This window comes from Alnus glutinosa, chromosome 1 (assembly GCF_958979055.1).
Source record: "Alnus glutinosa chromosome 1, dhAlnGlut1.1, whole genome shotgun sequence".
In the NCBI taxonomy this organism is placed as follows: Eukaryota; Viridiplantae; Streptophyta; class Magnoliopsida; order Fagales; family Betulaceae; genus Alnus; species Alnus glutinosa.
In genome coordinates this window covers 52,783,560-52,799,936 of record NC_084886.1, presented here as the reverse complement: position 1 = coordinate 52,799,936, position 16,377 = coordinate 52,783,560, and the positions used below count along the sequence as shown (strand labels likewise).

The 16,377-nt window shown below is 37.8% G+C and overlaps 2 protein-coding genes across 4 annotated transcripts; both read right to left on the bottom strand.

The window, feature by feature from the left end:
- Window positions 1-8,397: 8,397 nt before the first annotated feature.
- Window positions 8,398-11,519, bottom strand: LOC133861838 (probable serine/threonine-protein kinase At1g01540). The gene is made up of 7 exons (XM_062297656.1): window positions 10,873-11,519; window positions 10,135-10,236; window positions 9,881-10,000; window positions 9,625-9,786; window positions 9,384-9,507; window positions 9,037-9,246; window positions 8,398-8,433 (listed from the first exon to the last, which is right to left on the bottom strand). The coding sequence occupies exons 1-7, from the start codon at window positions 11,418-11,420 to the stop codon at window positions 8,398-8,400; spliced, it is 1,302 nt and encodes a 433-aa protein (XP_062153640.1). The 5' UTR covers window positions 11,421-11,519.
- A 2,241-nt stretch (window positions 11,520-13,760) lies between these two features.
- LOC133862755 (uncharacterized) lies at window positions 13,761-16,102 on the bottom strand. Of its 3 annotated transcripts, XM_062298630.1 has the most exons (3): window positions 16,027-16,102; window positions 14,426-15,935; window positions 13,761-14,303 (listed from the first exon to the last, which is right to left on the bottom strand). In XM_062298630.1, exon 2 carries the CDS (start codon window positions 15,782-15,784, stop codon window positions 14,507-14,509), a length of 1,278 nt encoding a protein of 425 aa, XP_062154614.1. In that variant the 5' UTR covers window positions 15,785-15,935; window positions 16,027-16,102; the 3' UTR covers window positions 13,761-14,303; window positions 14,426-14,506. The 3 variants fall into 3 exon arrangements, with proteins under 3 accessions (XP_062154614.1, XP_062154622.1, XP_062154608.1); XM_062298638.1 differs by having other exon boundaries at window positions 13,761-14,311; window positions 14,426-16,069; XM_062298624.1 differs by having other exon boundaries at window positions 14,426-16,069.
- Between the last annotated feature and the right edge of the window lie 275 nt (window positions 16,103-16,377).

The following is a 16,377-nucleotide window of genomic DNA, read 5'->3' as shown; positions in this document are numbered from 1 at the left end:
TTTTGGCTTCTGATTGGGCGTTCTGGCGCGCTCTGCAAAAGCAGTTTCTGGGAAAATTCGATCGATCGACTTTTATTTCGATCGATCGACTTCGGGCAAATATTCGATCGATCGAATTTTTAAGTTCGATCGATCAACTTGTCAGGGTCTCCGAATTTCCAGCTATTTCCTTATGAAATTTGTCATTCCTCTCTTATTGTCCTACAAAAACAGAAAACACAAAAACTAACCAAAACATTAGAAAATAACAAGGCTAAAGGTCTAACTAGTGCAAATCAAGGGGTCCAAATACACCATATTTGGTACTCATCAGTGTGTTTGCTCGGTCTCATATGCGATTCTTCTCATCGGTTCCCCCCTCGAAGTTTTCTATCCATCTCGAGGCTTAAGACAAGGGGATCCCCTTCCCTCGTATCTCTTTTTAATGTGTGGTGAGGGGTTAAGCTCATTGCTAGGGGTGGGTATCGGGTAAGTCGGTGTCGGAAACCCCTTCACCGACTTCCGACCGAAATAGTCGGGTAAAGTCGGGGAATTACCCGACTTTATTCCGAGAAAGAAATTTTTCGACATTTTCGGATAATTCGAAAGAATCAAAAAAATCGGTGAAGGGCGGTCGGAAAAATCGGTAGGATTACATATTTTCTGCCTAAAATTCCAACAAAGTGAACAAAGATTACAGCTTACAGATTCACCATTCATTCAACAAGGTTACAAGATTACAGATTTACAGCATAAAATTCCAACAAAGTGAACAAACTCAATAACCCAAATCCGCCGAAAATGAATAAATCAAAGAAAAAAGGAGTGGGAATGGTTTAACCAATGGCTCGATTCAGTTGAAGACGAGAGTGAGAGAGACGCTCTAGATCCTCATCGGCCACTGCATCATCTGAGGCGAGAGAGAGAGAAAGACGGGCGGCTGGCGAGCTGGGCGTTGGTCGTGGCCAGATGAGCAGGGCAGGCGGGCAGCAGGTGGGCGTAAGTCGTGACTCGTGAGTGGCGGCTAGGCGTGGGCGTGGGCAGACGGGAGGCTGGGAGTGATTCTAGGGTTTTGTTTTTGGAGGCAGCAGAAGGGATGGGTTGAGAACTTGAGACTTGAGAAATGAGATTCTAGGGTTTTGCAAAAAAATATGAATATATACTAGTGAGAGTTTGAAAAACGACGTCGTGGTGGGTACTGGGTACTAGTGGGTAGTGGGTTTTAGTATATAGAAAAATGACGTCGTGGCCTCGTGGGAAATGGGCACTGGGCGTCTGGGTTTTAGACTAAAAGAGAACAGCAGTGAAAAAAAATTTAGTTCAATTATATCATTTATATGAACTGTCGGTCGGTCGGTAACCGACGGAATTTTTTTTTTTTTTTTTCGATTACCGACCGATAATGTATTCGGAAATAAATTTAATTTCGATTTTCGATTTTTTTTTTTTTTTCGGTAGGCGGTCAAAGTCGGTTCGGTAGCGGTCGGCGAATTTTCGGTAGTCGGTAATCGGATAATTTGCCCACCCCTACTCATTGCTATCTAGAGCTAGTCAAGATGGACAGATTTCGGGGGTTCCAATCTCAGCAAGGGGCGTAAAACTTAGTCATCTTTTCTTTGTGGATGACAATCTTTTATTTTGTCGGGCGAATTTCAATGAGTGGGGGGCTGTACTCAATATTTTGCAGAGGTGTGAATTGGCATCTGGACAGAAATTGAACAGTGAGAAAACCTCCATCTATTAGTAGAAATACGAGACGAGCTTTTAAGGAGTTCATCTAGGACTTAACTGGAATTCATGTCTCAGCCTCCTATGAGAAATATTTGGGCCTCCCGGCTATAGTGGGTCGATCCAAGACGAGAACTTTCGCTAGAATTGTGTCCAGGGTAAGAAAGAAGCTTGAAGATTGGAAAGATAAATTCCTGTCGCAAGCGGGCAGAGAGATACTCCTCAAAGCAGTGGTTCAAGCTATCCCGGCATACTGCATGAGCGTCTTCCAGCTCCCTAAGTCACTGTCCTCGCAAATCCATTCCCTCATGAACCGGTTCTGGTGGGGGAGCAACCCGAATGCAAAAGGGGTGCATTGGATGAATTGGTCGAGGTTAGGACTCTCTAAACAGCAGGGTGGCCTTGGCTTTCAGGATTTGGAGGCCTTTAACTTAGCACTCCTTGCAAAACAAGGTTGGAGGCTGCTCCAGCAACCCCACTCTTTGCTGGCCCAAGTTCTAAAAGGGAAGTACTTCCCTAAGGACTCTTTTCTGCATGCCAAAATAAGAGTAAACCCTTCCTTTACCTGGCGTAGCTTGATTAATGCTAGATCTCTATTGGAGAAAGGGTTGATGTAGAGGATTGGCAATGGACAGCAGGTACGAATTTGGGGAGATAAGTGGCTTCCATCTTCCACAGATCATCTTGTTCACTCCCCAGTCCAGCTCCTGTCTCATGATGCAAAGGTGGCTGAATTGCTGGATCCAGAAACGGGTTGGCGGAACTATAATTTAATCAATGCACTCTTCTCCCCCACAGAGGTTGCGAAGGTGTGTAGTGTGGTGCCAAGCCCCATGAGTAAAGAGGACAAATTGGTCGGCCAGGGTCGAAGAATGGGTGCTTTACAGTGAGAAGTGCCTATCATCTTGAAATGGACAGAAGGGTCCAGGACACAGGGGAGGCTTCAAACGTGGGCGATATCCAACATTTCTGGAAGGCCATGAGGAGGTGGAAGTTTTTGCCAATGTAGAAAAATTTCTTATGGAAACTGGGCAACAATATTCTTGCTACAAGGGAGAACTTATTCCGGAAAGGTATAGTTCACGATCCTTTTTGTCCATTCTGCCTTATAGAGGTAGAATAAGCTTTTCATGCATTATGGAGTTGCCCTGCTTCTGTAGCAGTTTGGCAAGAAAGTGGACACAGGCTGCAGAAGATAGTCCTTGCTGAGTGCGACGGGATGCAACTCATCCAATCGCTCAAGGTGAGTACGGACAGGGATGCGTTTACAGAAGCTATGTTGGTGTTGGGTACAATATGGCTTCAAAGAAATGACTTCGTTTTCCAAGGGAAGTTCCCTCCGCCCGGCCAGGTCATCTTGAAGGCTCAGTCCTTGGCTGCTATTTGTACAGAGACCCAACAGGAGGCCCTCCCAGAAAAGTTGGCAATGGAAAAAACCTCTTCTCAGTGGCGGGCCCCAAGGGATGGATGGCTCAAAGTAAATTGGGATGCGGCTTTGCATATTCAAACGAAGAAAATGGGCATTGGAGTAGTGGTCAAGAATGAAACAGGAGAGGTGAAAGCAGCATTAGCAAAATTTCTTCCATTGGTAGATGACCCCACGACTGCTGAAGCTATAGCAGCTTGGTTTGCAGTAAAATTATGTGTGGATTGTGGGTTTCAGTTGGTGGTGTTGGAGGGGGATTCTATGAATGTAGGCTCGGCAATTAACCAAGCCTCACCTAACTGGAGCTTCTATGGTCATTTGGTAGAAGATACAAAAGTGCTGGCTCAAAGTGTGCATCAGTTGGAAATAAACTATGCTAGCCGAGTTGTAAACTCTGCAGCACATACCTTAGCCAAATGTGTTATTTTGCATTCTTTAGATGAATTGTGAATGGAGGAATGTCTTTCTTACATCCAGTCTATTGTACTTGCTGAGCAAGTTTCATTTTAATGATTTATGAGAATCTTTATTAAAAAAAAAAATTAGTAGGAATCTATAATATTGTTAGTGTGATACGTACCTATTATGTTTCAATAAAAATAAAATTCATATAATTTTGAACATTAAAAAAAAATTTTCAAATTTAATACTTAATTAACTCTTTAGTGTTTTAAAAGCATTTATATTTCTTTTGTGCACAATAATCAAATAAAATTTTGTCTTTTTTGGCTTTCAAAAGTAGAATAATACTTCCAAAAAATAAGTGAAAATCATGTAAATCACATAAAAAAAAAACCTTAAAACTTTTAAATGAATTAAACCATAAGACCCTTATTTTTAGTTTAATTCATATAAATTAAAACATGGTAAAATCTTTGTTCTTATAGGTGTAGTTTAGAATGAAAATAAATATGAAGAAGAAAAATAGCAAGAAGAAAACTATGATTTTCATTATCAAAGCATAAAATAGAAAATTAGCAGGAATTTTTTCTATTGTTGATGTCATACCTATTATATTCAAATCCTATATAATTTTGAACATTCGAAAAAAGCAAACGAATAAAAAATAATAATAATAATAATCGCATAAACATTCAAATGAAAAATTGTTCAACCACAAATTTCACAAACAAAATGGAAACATATTTAGATTTTAATCAAAAATATAAAATACTAAAGAGTCATACTTATATCATTAATTGAGAGAGAGAGAGACTACTTGTATCATTAATAGAGAGAGATATATATTTAGATTTCAATCAAAATGGAAACATATTTAGATTTCAATCAAAAATATAAAATACTATAGAAACACATTTAATTGTATCATTAATTAAGAAGAAAAATAGCAAGAAGAAAACTATGATTTTTCATTATTAAAGCATAAAATAGAAAATTAGCAGGAATTTTTTCTATTGTTAATGTGATACCTATTATATTTCAATCCTATATAATTTTGAACATTCGAAAAAGCAAACAAATGAAAAAATAAAATAAAATAACAATCTCATAAACATTCAAATGAAAAATTGCACAACCACAAATTTCACAAACAAAATGGAAACATATTTAAATTTTAATAAAAAATATAAAATACTAAAGAGTCCTACTTATTTCATTAATTGAGATAGAGAGATAGACTACTTGTATCATTAATAAAGAGATATATATATATATTTAGATTTCAATCAAAATGGAAACATATTTAGATTTCAATCAAAAATATAAAATATTATAGAAACACATTTAATTGTATCATTAATTGAGAGAGTGACTAATTGTATCATTAATAGAGAGAGATTAAATAGACCGGTTCAATTTTATTTCAAATATCGGTTCAATACTTAAATGAGCGGTTTAGTCACTAAAAAGTATGGGTTCATGCCACGTATCACCATTATGTCTTATTAAGGAAGAACTCGGCTTTTATATATATATAATATGATTTACTAATTTTTTTTTTTTTTGGCTTATTTGGTGATCCTAAAATCAATTTTTGTTGCAACACTAATTGGGAAGGTTAACTAAATCATATCTTGGAGTTTTAAGGAGTATCCCATTAGGCATTAGCTAGCGCTGAGGCAGAGTACAAGGCCGTGGGGGCTACGCGCGCCACTACGGAGCTGAATTTTTTAAATGAGCTTGGTGTCTTCCTTTGGTTCTTATCTCTACGCCAATATCATGCATGCGCACGCCAAGCAGGTTGCCACTTTTATTTACTTTAATTCACCGCTATATATGGCATGTTGGAAACGCTCAACAAGTTAGTTAATTCTCAATGGTTAAAGAAAACAATTGGAGTCGATTATTCATCTTAAAAAAAAAAACAATTGGCGTCGATTATCCATATTTATCTTCGACTATAAATTCCCTCACTGTTCTACTTCTGCAATGCAAAACAGTAGTAAATATTATCTTCTCAGACCATGGAGCCGTGTCTGAAATTCAGAACATCACATGTATGGTTTCCCTCGACGCTCAGCTTTTCTGAAGAATAATATGGTTCTGGTTAATCTCACAAAACAGACTGCTTTTGCTGCTTTCTGAAATGGACCTTTAATTTCGGTTTTAATACAGTGGTTTCTAGCTTTTGTATATAAACTTGTTTGTGATGGGTCTTTCGGTTTTAATATAAGTAAAAGCTCTGTTTGCTGTTGGCCTGGTAAACCATTTTTAAGTTTTAACCCTTTAGATTTATTTCTAGCTTTTGCTTCTGTAATTGTCTTATATATAAGGAAGAATTTAAAGGTGACACAAAAAAACTGGATTTTCTTTGATAAACAGGTTATTCAGACCATTTCAGTAATTCTTATATTGGGAGTCGCAGAATGTACAGTTAAGCTTTCGTCCGCCTTGCAGTACCAGGCAATAAATTGTCGAAAGCACAGCGCGGTGTTGACGGAATTTGGAGCGGTTGGCGATGGAAAAACATCAAACACCAAAGCTTTCAAGGCTGCAATTGATAGCCTCAGCAAGTATGCATCAGATGGTGGGGCGCAGCTAATTGTACCTCCGGGAAAATGGTTAACTGGGAGCTTTAGTCTCACTAGCCATTTTACTCTTTTTCTCCACAAGGATGCTCTTATCCTCGCATCTCAGGTAAGGATGACTTTTTTCCCACATCGCAATATTTCCCCCTCTTCGTTGATTATATGTTTATGATACTATCACTTGCCACAAACATGCACGATCAAATGGACAGGATGAATCAGAATGGCCTCAAATTCCTCCATTGCCTTCTTATGGGAGAGCATTTAGTGGACGGTTCCGCAGTCTTATTTTTGGTACAAATCTCACAGACGTCGTAATCACCGGTAATTGCAGGTTGATTTTTCAGAATTACATGCAAGTATGATCATTTTAGTTGACCGTGTTCTTCATTTTGATGAATGATTAGGCAACAATGGCACGATCGATGGCCAAGGTGTAACTTGGTGGGCAAAGTATACTAGTGGCGGATTCTTGAATGTGAGCCGACCAGGCATGATTGAGCTTATGTACTCTAATCAAATCCAGATATCTAATCTTACACTAATTAACTCTCCATTCACGTTTGTCCATCCAGTATATAGCAGGTTTGTGCATGCTTTTTCTATTAAGTTTATCTTTAATGCACACATGATCATAGTTTCATATTTTTGTGGCTCTGATTGCAGTGATATACTAATCCAAGGGCTGACGATCCTTGCACCGATTGACTCTCCTAACACTGATGGGATAGAGCCAGGTTTGTTTGCCTCTTAAACTAACTGCTCTCTTTGATACGTATCAGATTCAATAATTACTGAATTTAGATCCCTTACAATGAGAATGTCCTTTTCACAGATCAATGCAAACGATAAAATCTGAGCTCTATGTATTACTTCTTTTGTTTTTTTGGCTTTGTTTTCCAGATTCATGCACAAACACTCGTATTGAGGACTGCTTCATAGCACCAGGGGATGACTGCATTTTCGTGAAAAGTGGTATTGATCAATATGGAATTAGATTTGGAATGCCCACAAAGCAGCTTGTCATCAGAAGGCTTACCTGCATTTCACCTGACAATGCTGTCATTGCTCTAGGCAGTGAAATGTCTGGTGGAATTCAAGATGTTAGAGCTGAAGACATCACAGCCCTTAATATGCAAGCAGGTGTTAGTATCAAGACTGCTATCGGAAGAGGAGCTTATGTGAATGACATTTATGTGAGACGATTGACCTTGAAGACAGCCAAGTATGTTTTCTGGATGATGGGTAATTATAATAAGCACCCTGACAATGGATTCGATCCAAAAGCCCTTCCAGAGATTCATGGAATTAATTATAAAGACATGGTGGCAGAGAATGTTACTTATTCAGCAAGACTTGAAGGAATCTCTAATGATCCTTTTTCCGGAATATGCATTTCTAATGCGACTTTTACGTTGACTGCGAAGCCAAACGAATTGCAATGGAAGTGTACTGATATTGTGGGGGTGACAAGCAATGTGACTCCTGAGCCGTGCAGTTTGTTGACTGAGAAAGGAGGTTATGCTTGTTACTTTCCTGAGGATAAGCTGCCCATTGAAAATGTTCAGTTGAAGACATGTTCTGCTGCCGCTGCCTAATGCCTTCGTGTGAGATTGTAATATATTTTGAAATAACTGGGTTCTTTAAGAAAATTGAACCAAATAAAAGTGATTTTCCAATTTTTGTTCTTCTCTTAGCTTTGTTCCTTTTCTACATCCAAGCTAGTTAAAAGGAAATGAAAGTTGGAAATGTTTAAACCGTTTTCTCATGCAGACAGCAGGTCATCTATCATCTATGTGTGTGCAAGCCAAAAAACAGATTGCAATATACAAGCCAAGCAGCTTATGGTACCAATGTTCCACAACTTCCCAGAATACACTTACCCAAATAGAAAATTCCCTGAATTTCGAGGTAGAAAATGTACTTATCTTAAACAAATCACAAAAAGTACATGAATGAGAAACGAGAAATGTAAAAAGTGACAATGCCTGATTTGCAGATCTTAATTGGCTCTATCAGAAAAAGTAGCATCAAATGAGCTTTCATAACATTTATTCAGCTTATGCTTAGTATCCTCACTGCAATGGTGAAGCATCTGGATTGGAGCACTTGGCTAAACCAAACCGGTTTACTCTGGTGTAATTGCTTCAAGAAAGAAGGGAAGTGTTTTTGGAATAATGCTCTGATGCCTATTTGCCTTTTTTGCGTTGTCAAAAACAGTGAAATTAACAGATTCTGTTACTATTTCTCTATAATTCTAAATAAACAAAAACTTTATGGATCCAGAAATACTTCACTACGACAGCCAGCCTGAAAGACATACAAAATAAAGAACAATGGTGTCATGTACACTGGGTTTATGAATTTTGCAATTAAGAAACATTAATTATGGATAGTTTTAGCCTTAGGATTATGGAGGAATACGGAAAAAAATACACCAATCTAATCATCTAGGGCTACGATTAACATTATAAATTCATAAAACTGGATTAGAGCAACAATTTCCAACTCATTTATAAATGATCAGGAGGGCCTTCTTTTATGAAGATTTATCTTGGTAAAAAAGGTAATTCAAAATGAACAAATATTTCGTGGCTGAATCTTATGAACTGAGGAAATATGATCGTGATACTTGTCTCGAAAAAGCAGTACCTTCAACTCATTGACCTTCATGATTTGTGCTTTCGTTTCCAACATCATTTAGTACTGGTGCTGATTTCCTGCTCCTTTCACCTCTATTTGTTCTGGTTCGGATCATCATTTGATGCGGCAACAGACAAACTTTCTTCTGGGTGATTATGGCTAGAAGTTTCTCTCCTAATCCAGTGATCCTTTGTACATAAATAAGGAAATTGGAATTGTCGTAAGAAAAAAATAAGGACATGAGTTTCAGAACAAACAGATTGTTCTTACATTATTGAGTAGCATGTCACATTGCTCAAGCATGTGAACCACATCTCCCATTTTAGGCCTATGATTTATATTAGGATCTACACATCGAAGAGCAACCAGAATAATCCGTTTGAGACCCTTTAAAGAAGGCATTTCTGGCAATTTAGGATCCACCACACAAGAAATTTCTCGATTCGCAACCATGGACTTAAACCACTCAATCAAATATGGCTGCAATGCAAAAATCCAAACATATTCACAACCTAGAATATGAGAAGGGCTGGGAAAAAAATAAAACAAATATTGAAAAGCGTGTTAAAAAAATTATAAGAAAAGCTACAAAATGTTCCAAAGTTAGGAATCTGTACTTGGGGTTGACGGCTATCTACTGGGATCAATCCAGAGATGATCTCCATGACAAGTATCCCGAAGCTATAAACATCAGTCTCCTCAGTGAATGCGTCAGTTGAAGGAGATTCTGGAGCTACGTAACTGGAGGCTTTGGCAAGTTTAACATTAATCACTTAAAAAGAAAGAAAACACCATTTTCACAGTTCATGTGTCTTGATATTCAAGAAAATGAAGGATTCGCCGAGCAATGAAACTGACCCTAAAGTTTCCATAATTAGGTGACTCCACTCAGGATCAAAAAGCTTAGCAAGGCCAAAATCAGTTATCTTCGGATTCCATTGGTGATCAAGCAGTATATTGCTAGATTTTAGGCATCCATGAAGAACGCTTGGCTCAAGGTCCTCATGAAGATAGGCCAATCTGCAGAAGCAGGTCCTTTTCAGCTTATATGACGACAAACTCATAACAAGGACCAAAGTAAGATGTATCTAAGATCTAGGATATGACATCTCACCCTTTTGCAATTCCTTGGATAATTTTTATCCTTGTACTCCATGTTAGAGGACTGATTTCTGGGCTTCCATGAAGCCACTCGTATAGATTACCATAATCTACATACTCATATACAAGCATCCTAATAGCAACAAAAAGCAACATTAATTGTTTGAATATCTAAATCTGTTATAATTGCCAAAACATTCTCATAATACTGTAGTTAAAAAAAGAAAAGCCCCCCACTTATTCAATAAGAAAATAAGTACTTGATACCTGTATGTTCCTTCAATACAGCATCCAAGCAGCTTGACAAGATTCTTGTGCCTAACTTGCCCAAATGTCTCCACTTCTGCTATGAAATCCTCAGCTTGGCAACTGATTGTTATTAGTTTCATTGAAAGATATTACATATTATATGGCTGACTACAATTCACAAATATGATTTTGTTGAAGACTCTGAGCATATATAGTTTCTTGGAAACCTATTTATACTTTAATCCGTTTCAGGGTTTATCTATTATAGTCCAAATCATTGTCAGCATCAAAATTATGAACTGAACAAAACTGCATCCAATTTAACTAAGCAACCTGTTTGCTTTATTCGAATGTCAATTGGACCGAAGAGCAAGAAGGGCAGGAACTGATGGTATAGGAATCAGGATTCTGGAAGAACACAGAAATACACTAACATAGAAGTTAATTACAAGATACATATTTATTCAGTAGCACCTAATATATCAGCATGCAATTTATCACCTTATTTGTGATTTTAATTGAATTTTTCTTTACCTCCCACAAACCAACTCTGCCTCTCAGTTTACAATCTTTCTCTAAGATCAACAAATTTTAAACCAGAAAAGCAGAACAACGAATAATATACATAAATCTTTATTCTGTTTTAGTAGCTTAACATTCACATTAACTGTATACTTGTATATTAAATAATTTCGTGTTCATAGAAACTCATTCTATAGAATCAATCAACAACAACAACTGGGTAATTATAAGTACCTGCCGCTCACTAGCTTCTTCACTGCCACTCGCGTATTATCCAACAAAATGCCACGATAAACAACCCCATAATCCCCACTTCCGATCACATTTTCTTTTGCCAACCTGTTCGTCGCCATCTCAATCTCCTTTAGACTAAACTTGCTCCCCCTCCAAACATCCTTGGCCACCGGCAAGTACCTAACAACTGATTCCACGTCATCAGTCACAATCCAATGTTGTTGAGGAGTTGTCCCAGAATGACCTTCCGAAGACCTCCCATTGCTCATCTCAACCTCGTATATGTTACGTGGAAGTAGCCTCCTATCGAGGGACGACATGCTGTAACTGTCGTAACGATGAGGCTTGCAGGGGATAGGATTTGGTAAGCAAAAGTAGTTGTCTTTGTAGGATTTTCGGCGACGACGACAGATGAAGCAGAGAGATATGATGACCAAAACGATAACAATGCAGAATGCACTGAGAAGTATAATCAAAACCCATAATGGAAGGCCTAAGAATGCGGTATGCTTAAAGAGCTTTCTTTTGAAACTATTGCTGAAGGACATGTTTAGAGGGAGGTGATTATGGTTATGGGGTTGTGAGCTGCATGAAACGGCCGGAAAGAGCTTAAGCTTTTGTAGGGTACAAAAAATGAATTAAGAAGATGGGTGAAGAGGTTGAGTTTAGCTCAAACTCCTTGGAAGAATTGAAATTTTCAAGTACCGAACGAACCGGCGGCAGTAGCGGGAAACTCGATCTGGGTAATGATTTGTTGTGGGAGGCCAGCATGTATACCGTCACAGTGAACGAACCCAATAGGTTGGCTCTTCAATAAATGCCAGGTATCAATTTTGGTTGATTGAGATCAGCAGCAATTTGCTGCCCAAAATAATTTGAGCACTACATTTGTGAGATAATCTATACGAGACTTACCTGCTTAATAAATTTTGGGTTGTCCCGTTAATAATTTGGATAGGTAGATCTCATGTGGATTTTCTCTTATGCGTTGCCAAAATTGCAAGAAATTTGAAAAGTAAATTGTTGGAGATCCCAATCCAACTTAGGCAGTAGGTCTTAACTAATACTAGAAGTCTTTTTAAAAAAAATGATGTGTCTTTTAAAATTACTATTAGCCTGTAATTGATCACAATTAAATTTTGGAAAGTATTTCTTGCACTCACAGTGCACAACAGATGCACAATACCAAGACAAATTAGAGTGGGGGAAATGATCAAAACACTCCCAATGCACAACAAGACCACAACAACAAGGCACAATGGAGTGAAGTCCATGTGTGAGCCCCACTCCATTGTGCTTTGTTGTTGTGGCCTTGTTATGCACAATGAGTGTAAGGATCACTCCCCTTAGAGTGGGGCCCAATGTATAGACCCCACTCTATTGTGTCTTGGTGTTGTACTTGTTGTACACTATGAGTATTTCTATCATTTTCCTTCTACTCGAGCACAAAGCTCCAGCCCAAGCAAACGGGCCCACAGCCACCCTTACATTCCCATGCCCAAAAGCAAAAGGAAACAAATCCTACAATTTCAGGGATCTCGGTCCCTGACAAAGAGGCTCTTGGTAAGGCTATTTGTTTTTAACGGTACTAAGCTTGATCATTACCTATCTTTTCCTTAGAAAAATGATTCTGTTTGTTGATTTTTTTTTTTTTTTTTTTTGGGGGGGGGTGGGGGGAGCGGGTTGTTTGAAAAAATGTTTTAATATGTAAAAGTGAAAACTATTTTTGCATTTTTATGAGTGTTTTATATTTGAGTTGAATGTTAATGTTTTTGTTTTTGTTTTATTTTGAGAAAACAACAGACAGATTGCTCTATTTGTTAATGTGTTTAGGGGATTTCTTTTTTCTTTTCTTTTTTTATAGTTTGAAAATGTGTTATTATGTGACGTAAAAGTAAAAATTGTTTATGTGTTTTTATGGTGTTTGTGTTTAGAGTTTTTTATTGTTACTTTTTTTTAGAAGAAGACTTCTACCTTCATTGTATTCTACTAAAAAAAAGGCTTTATCCAACATGATTTGGGGCAAATTCAAGCTATCAATTAAAAATTTTCTTTACAAACTGACATAACAGTCTATAACTAGTAAAATAATTAAAAGTGTATGATTGACAAATCAACTACTAACTAATTAAATTAACAAATTAGATTTGTTGCTTAATCATTTTTCACTAATTATAAATGTCACATCAAATTTGTAAATGACTTGTAATAAAAGTTATAAGTACTCCTAATACGAGGTTGCAACTAATACTTAGAAACAAATTTCCTTCCAACTTTGTTTTTATTGGGTTGAATGGCCAACAAGTTAAAAAGATTTATTATTTAAAAGGTTTGTAAATGCTAAAGGTATTTTGAAGTGAATATATTTTGACCATTGAAGGACATAATTGATTTTCTTTTGGTTATGGGGGCGAACCAATTATAAAATTCTAGAGTTGGCACCTTCAGCAAAGAGGAGGCATTGCAAAAAAGTTTCCGTCTGGTGCCATCATGAAAGGGAAAGCTTGGTAAAGGCAAAGCAAAATTGTCTCAAAGGGCATATGAAAAGCAGTTAATTTACCAAGTTATTTGAAATAACCCATTTGCACTGTTAGCTTGTTCATATCAATTCTTCCATGAGTGTGCCATTTTAACGTCTATGATGTACAGAGGAAAAGTGTAGTGCATAGCTGAAATTTCAAGAGCCCTGAGGCTGAGAAGACACTAATTTTGAAGTGGTACATTTTCGTTACTGGAAGAAAGACTTCTGAAGATTGAGTTTTGGAACCAACCGATGAATCAAAGGAGCCCTTTCAAGTTCAGTATGACTGTATGAGAATACATCTTTGGACCATTCGGGGAAGACAGAATACGATCCTCTCCATTCTAAATGAAATGAATAGAATCCATTTCGCAGTTATGATTTTGTTTTTGTTTCTCTGCACAATAGTATCATATCATAATACCACAGAACAAGCTTAGTTTTTTTCAGTCAAAACCATCAATAGGCTGCAACACCAACTCCACCTCCACCAAAAATTAATGACGACTACGATTGAGCTCCATCACCCTTAAAAAACTTTAGCATCCCTCCTCTAAGGACCGAGGGCAGATTATGAGGAAACCCAGTACCATTTCTTTTGCGGAAACCTGATATGAGGAAACCCTGTACAACACTCTGTAGCTGGTACAAGTTGAACCACTCGAGGAAAGAGAGGGCAGATTCAGAATAACATAACGGCAATAAATTTTCACTCAATCATCTAACATAAACTACTGTCCTTCACAACTTTACTAAATGGGAGCAAACTTTGTGTTTATCTAAAATAACTAAACGGCAGCAACTATACTGGTTTTTATTTGATACGACTTAAACCGTGTCCAGGTGCAACAATCTCTTCTTTCCTTGTCCCCTTGATCTTGTTTCCATCATTTTCTTCTTTTTTCTTTTTCTGTTTTTCTTTTTTTTTTTTGAGGAGAGGGGGGAAAGGGTTAGTTATGCAAAATTTATCCTAGCTAAAAGATAATGAGTACTATATATAGTGATATAGAGTGAAGTACTTTGAGAAAGTACCTGGAAGTGACTTGCATGTAGTGTATAATCACCATCAAATAGCTTTCAAAATTTGAACATACTTGATTAGGCAATTTTTAGTCAAACACTGATCCCATGTACAAAGAACATATTTCCTCTATATGTAAGCATCCTGCCCTCAGCCCCAACACACCATAAATGACCTTGCAGCTCCAGAATTCCTTTCATCCCTGCGGCTTCCCACACAAATTTGTAAAGTCCAAGAGCCCTGTCCAGCTGCCTCACCCCACTCCAGACAATATTATCCTCTTTTGTAGTCAAAATTCTTCCCATGCATAAGCAAAACCTATTCTCACCAATGCTATAAATTCCACCACATAAATCCACTTCAATATCTCTAACGTGTCCATAGAGGTAGTATAATAGTAGTGTAAACAAGCACTTGGATGAGTGACCCAATGTCTTAGAGAGCTTCTTCTGTACTAGGCTTTCTTGATGTCGAGCTTCCTTGTATCCAATACTTTTATCAATCAATACATCCCTGATTTGAGACAATCCCTCTTTCATGATCTCAAGCTTCGCCACAAGAAAACACAAGTCCCTTTCACTTTTCAAACACCCAATGAGGTCATTGAACATCTCAAGGACATCTTCCCACTTATGTGAAGCAGACGAGTCAACAACTTTTACAGGCGCAAGCCGCATCCATGAAGTGGAGTCATGGTCAGAGGAAATGGCTGTGTCAGCCAAGAATTTTAGACAGCTAGAAACTATCTGCTGACCCATCTTGATCCCTTTGCTAGAGCATCGACAATTTAACACATCCAACTCATATTTCAATCCATTTAGGATCTCCTCAAGTGCACCTGTCCATATCCGCTGTTGGGTGACCTGGGGGCTTACCGTAAAACGAACCAGCTTTCTTTGCTGTGCGGAAACGTTCAGAAAGTTGGACACATGGTTAAGTGAATTCACAATCATAGGCTCTCTTTCACTCGGTGAACTGAAACAAACAAACGGGGTGCAGTTGGTACTCGCGGCCGAAAAGGCCATCACATTTTTCTGAACCGTTTGCTGAACTGAAGGAGACCCAATAAAGATCCTGGCCAGGGACTTGAAAGTTTTCAATTTTTGTTCAATTTGGCCATTAAAGAAAATCGAATTATCACTGACATCAACCAGCCCTCCATCAACCCAATCCACATTTCTCAACAAGTGGCTCAATTTCGCTACCTTTGGGAATGTCTTCTCATACCATTCACAATTTAAAGGCTCTTGATGGGAATGGGATACTTCTGAACAGTGATATAGCATGACATTCACATACAAAGCTCCATTTTGCTTGGTTTCTAAACACTTTGCACCATGGACAACCTTCTGTAAATATTTGTACACCATTATGATCCAGACCACGTCCTTTATATATAGTAAAAACAGCCTTTAGGACCAAAACCCAAATCCAGCTTCAACCTATAAGAGCTAGAACTTCGTTTCGACCATTCATCGAACACGTTTTAGACATAATATCTTACAAAAAAACCAGTCACCCCTAGCAACAATTATTTAAAGGAAGAGAAAGTAAGATAAAGAACGCATAACGAAAAGGATATGAAGATGTGAAACTTGCTTACTACTACAACCTTGTTTGACGCAGCCCGCAGGCAGTGCTCGTGGCTACTGAGGGAGGAGCCTCCAATTTCAAGTTTTTATTTATTTATATGTAGATAACCGTGGAGAAGTTAATCCAAGTATTCAACCATTTTGCAATAAATTGGGCCCGATTGCTTTGTGGGCCCACTAGAGCAAGATGGTCTTCAATGGGCCAGGCTTCAAGACTTCTTTTCAATTTATTCCAAATATTCGAGAATTTCATCTACCCATCTTTTTCTCTTTCTTTGAAAATATAAGAAACTATTTAAATCATTTTGATTTACAACTAATTTCATTTCTAGCCGTGGCGGAATGAGAAATTGACTATTTTACGGGTAAAA